Here is a 6,047-nt window from a genome sequence, read left to right on the forward strand (position 1 = left end):
GGAAAGAAACTCTCCGAAAGAGGTTTCAGACAAGGATACAGCCTTTCGTGTGACCTATTCAACATTTTGCTGGAAAAGGTAATACGAGATGTAAATGTCAAAAGAAATGGCACAATTTACACCAATAGCCACATGTTACTTGCTTATGCTGATGACATAGACATCATGGGACGATCAGTAAAGGAAGTAACTGATACCTTTAGGAAGGTCGAAGCAGAATCTGCGAAAGTGGGTCTGGCGGTAAACGGCGAAAAGACCAAATTGATGGTGTCGACGCGCAAAGCGTCCATAGAGCTCGGACCAACTGTGGAAGTTGGTACCTACAATTTTGAGGTAGTTAAAGACTTCGTCTACCTCGGCACTGCCATAAACACAACAAACAACATTAGTTGTGAAATAAGAAGAAGAATTGTATTGGCCAACAGATGCTACTATGGTTTAAGTAAGCAATTTAAAAACAAAGCCACATCTCGTCAAACAAAAATAATACTATAAAAAACGCTGATACTACCCGTGCTAATGTATGGCTCCGAAGCATGGGTACTTGCGCAAGCAGATAAGGCAGTGCTTGGTGTGTTTGAGAGGAAAATTCTTCGAAAGATCTACGGGCCGATTTGCGTTCATGGTGAATATCGACGTCGTATGAACCACGAGCTATATCAGCTATACAAAGACATGAATATAGTTAAACGTATCGAGATGCAACGATTGCGTTGGCTAGGCCATATCATGAGAATGAGTGATGATGAACCCGCTAAAAAGGCGTATGAATACATGCCACATGGCGGTGCACGCAGAATCGGCAGGCCTAAGCTTCGATGGAGCATACAAGTGGATGAAGAAATGAAAAGACGCGGTATTCCAAAAAGTCAAGCGAAAAACAGAGAGGAATGGAGATCTTTTCTTATGGAACAAATGTTCTGTAATGGGCCAATAAAGTAAGTAAGTAAGTATAGGTCCATGTTTTGGTATAGCCCTATATAACGGTACCTCCCGATTTTCGGTATTTTGAGAATTTTTGCTACAATTTTTCACCGAACTAGCTGTAATGTGACATTTGAGGTACTCAGTGTTCACGAATCTTTTCCAACAAAAATCGTCAACATAGGAACATGTTTTGATATAGACACCATATTACGGTACCTCCCGATTTGCGGTATTTTGAGGATCTTAGCTACATTGGTTGGCGGAACTACCCGTAATTTGACTTTTGAGGTTCCCTGCAGTTATAAAAATTTTTCCAACAAAAATTGTAAAGATAAGTAGACACTTTGATATAGCCCCATAGGTGGTGACTTTCACCTTGCTGAACACATTTTTTAGATTAGATTAGATAATTTAGGCATTTGGGGTATTTATGGTCGAAAAATGTTTCCACCTAAAATTGTGAAAGGAAACTAATTATTCCATTTTAATTAAGACTATTTTATGGTGGAGGGTATAGAAAGTTCGGCCCGGCCGAACTTAACGTTTTTTACTTGTTTCTACTCGCGCGAGTACTCCCACTGAAACTCGCGCGAGTTTCACTCGCATGTTGAATTCGAGCGAGTGTTTCGGAGCTTTGGTTACACTGTGCAACATTTTTAAGGTGATCTTGTGCAAACAATTCGAACTGGGGATTTTTTGAAAGTACAGACCCAAACGACAAGAAACCCTAGTTGGGTTTTGTTGTGTCAGATCCAGCTCGGATTTTATGGCCCCATCTAAACATGGTTAAATATTGAGTTTTTAAAGAAATTGGGGCTATATTTCTGAAACCAATGAAAATCTTCTTCTGACCTCTGAAGCAAATTTGTAGATAGGGACAAGAATAAAATATCTGGAGAAATAATGAACTCGAAAAACAAAATTTATTGCCTCAAATTTCAAAATATATGCGAAAATGACACAATTTGTATACATTTCGCACCGTATCTCCCAAAACCGTTAAGATTTTCTGAATATTTTCTTGTGGAAAAATATTCCCTGGAACGTAATACACAACTCTTCAGAACATGTCATTGTTGTAAAATGCCTCTATGCCGTTGTTTTCAGTACATTTTTCAACGACTATTTAATAAAAATGTCAATATTGTGGTGAAATCCGAAATGCGAGAATAAACTGTTGGTGTGAACTGTGTTTAAAATACGTGTTGTAAAATATATGATGTGAAATACCGCTGAAACAACATGAAGTAAGCATTTTAGAGTTTCAGGATGTTCTAAAGAATTGTAGAGAACTTTATATGGAAGATTTTTGCAAAAAGTTACTTGGTTCAACTCCCAATAGTTTAGCCGATACTGACCAGAATTTCTATATTTTATAGATTTTGATGCCCTAGAGAGTTTTTCTTATGTGGTTTTTTCAAAAGATAAGTTCTACTAGTTTAGGGGTACAATATTGCCACAAACAACAAGGCCACATTCCTAATAGATTCTGAGATAAAGGTCCTATAAATGCAAAAAACTGTAGTTTTAGCCCGGTTTAGATGAGGCCATAAAATCTGAACTGGACCTGACAGGACAAAACCCTACTAGGGTTTTTGTAGTCTAAATATGTACTTTCAAAACAATGCATACTAGAAGTTGTTTGCATTTTCAGTGTTGCATACTGTAATTTAGGCATTTGGGGTATCCATGGTCGAAAAATGTTTTCACCTAAAATTGTGAAAGGAAACTAATTATTCCATTTTAATTAAGGCTATTTTATGGTGGAGGGTATTAAAAGTTCGGCCCGGCATAACCTAACGAGTACTCCCGCTCGAACTCCCTAGTTGAATTCGAGCGAGTGTTTCGGAGCTCTGGTTATTAGTCATTACACACAAACCAGACTGACCTATGCTAAGGTTTGTTCACAAGTTTCTATTGTGAATATATACAAAATCGTTCCATATTCTACCCCATTTGAAACAAAGCTGAACAAAGTCCAAAATTTGCGATAATATTTAAGATAATCGAAGTGCTTGTAATTGTTGCTTAATGATTGATAATTATTATGCGGGGCAAAAACACATTCTTGCCTCAGTTGATAAAGACGATGCTTTGTTATTTGTGAAAAAAGAAAACTCTTTATTATTACAATGACTTGCTAGTTTAATATTTATTGTTTACAATCAATATAATATCAAAAAAAAGTATCAATTAATAAAATAAATATTCGCTGTAACGTACATACTTCAGTTTTTCTTGGTCTTTTGTTTTTTAGATTGTATTAAGAGATTTTTAAAAATAAATGTAGCTAAATAAATGAAAGTAATACAAATAATAATGAATATTAAAGATAATATAATATAAACATCAATGTTATGATATTGTATAAATGTTAAATCCTGGCCAGCATTACGCATGTGGACAGCGCCCTCATGTCTTAAGACATATTCCACCCAATAGATGGCAGTTTGTAATGGAGTTAATGGTTGATCACGAAAACGTTGTGATATACGACGAACAGTTTGGGTATAACGTGGATTATGCCACAATTCCAAAATTGTTGCCTTGAAAGATTCCTTGGAAATTTCTTCAAGACGCAAGCTTAAGGCATATCCTGCCTTCACGGCATATCTAACATTCATAAATTGATCAACCATACATGGTATACCCAATATTGGTTTGGCATAAAATATTGTTTCGGCGGTACTCAAAAAACCTCCATGGGAAATGAACAGCTTTACATTGGGATGGGCCAATATGGCAGGTTGATCGAACCACTTACGCACAAGGACATTATCAGGTTTATTGGGCAAATTTTCCGTTTCAAATTTCCATAAAACTTTCATTTTCAGTTTTCTAAATGTATCCAAGAAAATGTTTAGTTTTTCTTTAGGCAAATCTTTACTTTGCACATTTGAACCCATTGAAAAGTAAATTACTCCCTCCGAGGCATTATCCAAATAGTCTTGCAACTCCTGCTCCAAAGGATCAGGGGTTTGTTTAATGTGCAAACCACCAACTTCAATCATATTTGGCACATAAGGTCGCGGTTGACGCAAGGTGAAATGGTCATTCAACAAAACCAAAGAAACATTTTTGCGGGCTTCATTTAAACTCATCGTGGCATTGGGGAAATATTTTTCATATAATGTTTGTTGGCGGGGCAGCATTAAGTAATTCACCAACATATTATCAACAATTTCCATTATGACATTGGACATTCTTTGCCAAGCCGAGAGGGGATTGTGATAGGGTAAATCCATATGTGGTATATATGACAGAGGTATGGGATTTCCCACTAGATAATCCACAAAGCTAATTGTACCAAAAGTCGAAACACCCACAGTTGGGGCATTAAAATATTCACCCAATCCCAAGAGGGATTCCGTCATTAGGATTTCCACAATAATCAAGTCGAAATGTTCGCTGTGCATTAACTTCTTCACTTCGCTATCTTCTAATATGTTCTTTATTATATTTTCACTAAATCTGGAAGCATACAGCAATTCTTCAAACAACCATTTGTGTTTCATTTCAACAGTTTCGGATAAAAAATCTGTAAAAATAAAATAATAACATTTAGAATTGTGGGCGAAAGAAAAATTTTTAAAACATAAACGGATCAGTGTAACGCCTTTTGTCTATTGCAGTAGTAACAGCAATGAAAGAAGTGGTGGACTATGAACGGTACCCAAATACAAATAGCATTTTTATAGGTTAGGAGCTTCCATCTTACATTTTAGGTCTTACTGGGGTAGGTATTATTCCAAATTCTACAACCTAAAAAATAAAAATTTACAAATTTGTTTATGCAATGGAATTTTATTTACCTTCGTAAATATGAGCATTCGCCATAATCGGAATATCTCTGAAATTTTTCAATTTCTCCGTCTGGGGAAATGTGGAAATTGATGTGACCTCATGACCTCCTTCTGCCAAAGCCTTTAGCAGTGGAAAAATAAACATATATTGAGATGGTCCGGGATATGGAAATATTGATAGAATTTTTGCGCCATTTCCGAAGTTTGGCAGCAACAACAGATTGGTGATGATCAAAAACAAAACAAATTTCATTGTTCCGTTATTGAAGCAAATAACTGCGATCGTTACTGGCGGAGTTCAATAATTTGACTAACTGCGAATAAATAAGTATTTGTCACATTCTTAACGTTCGACAACATTCTGCATATACACATAGATATGCACGCATTTAGACTATACCCTCATATGATGATAAAGTGCATTATTTTGCAAGCAACAACAGATTGGGGATTATCAACAACAACATAAATTTCATTGTTCCGAAAAATAATAAATAATTTCGATCGTTGCTACTTTAGCTATGTGTGAATAAAAAAATTATAATCACATTCTTAACATTCAAATGTCGTTGGTTGGTAATGGCATCAGTTGAGAACGGCTGGACTGATTTGGATAATTCTTTTTGTGAAATGTTCGCCATAACACGACCTAGGCTTTTATGCAAAGAAAATTTGACCATGTCCACTTTATTCTACAACAACTACTGAATCGATTTTTCTGAAATTGTCAGGGAATTTACAGGGATGGCCCCCGGTTAAAATGGGCTACAAATTTTGTTGAATTTCGGAAGGGGCGGGGTACTTCCCCTTGCCATATTTAAAAAAAGACCATACCTTTATGAATTAAAATCAAATGCCGTCATTACCCAACATAGGTTTTTATGAAAATAAATTTTTCCACACCAACTGTTCTCAATTTAATTTTTTTTTTGCAAAAACTACTGAACCGATGTTCCTGAAATTGTCAGTGAACAGGGATGGCCACCGAAAACAGGCTACACCGAAAACAGGCCACCGAAAACAGGCTCCTCCTATGCGATATTTTTAAGCATTTTTAGCATTCCTGTAGATTTGGGTCTATCTATAATTGAAGAAAAGTGGGATGTAATAAAGGAATATACGAATATGTCTCAGAGCCTATTCTTAAATATTCTGAAATTTTGCATTAAAGACAATCGGTACTTTCAATACGACGATAAAATATATAAGCAAAAGAAAGGATTACCGATGGGGTCACCGGCTTCTCCGATTGTGGCAGATATTGTTATGGAGAAACTACTTGACGACTGTATGGGAAAATTAATGACGAAACCAGCA

The 6,047-nt window shown here is 36.1% G+C and overlaps 1 protein-coding gene across 1 annotated transcript; it reads right to left on the reverse strand.

Moving 5' to 3' along the window:
- Nucleotides 1–3,120: 3,120 nt before the first annotated feature.
- On the reverse strand, nt 3,121–4,983 carry LOC141391932 (UDP-glycosyltransferase UGT5-like). The gene is made up of 3 exons (XM_073964682.1): nt 4,740–4,983; nt 3,239–4,465; nt 3,121–3,170 (listed from the first exon to the last, which is right to left on the reverse strand). The coding sequence occupies exons 1-3, from the start codon at nt 4,981–4,983 to the stop codon at nt 3,121–3,123; spliced, it is 1,521 nt and encodes a 506-aa protein (XP_073820783.1).
- Between the last annotated feature and the right edge of the window lie 1,064 nt (nt 4,984–6,047).

This window comes from Musca autumnalis, unplaced genomic scaffold (assembly GCF_047663935.1).
Source record: "Musca autumnalis isolate F117 unplaced genomic scaffold, ASM4766393v1 scaffold_1, whole genome shotgun sequence".
Lineage (NCBI taxonomy): Eukaryota > Metazoa > Arthropoda > Insecta > Diptera > Muscidae > Musca > Musca autumnalis.

Excerpts from the sequence above, each read along its gene's own strand:
- LOC141391932 (XM_073964682.1), bottom strand. The coding sequence starts at position 4,983 with ATGAAATTTGTTTTGTTTTTGATCATCACCAATCTGTTGTTGCTGCCA. Across the intron at positions 4,466-4,739 it reads GAATGCTCATATTTACGAAG|ATTTTTTATCCGAAACTGTT; the intron begins GTAAATAAAATT and ends TTATTTTTACAG. Across the intron at positions 3,171-3,238 it reads TTTAATATTCATTATTATTT|ACCAAGAAAAACTGAAGTAT; the intron begins GTATTACTTTCA and ends AAAAAACAAAAG.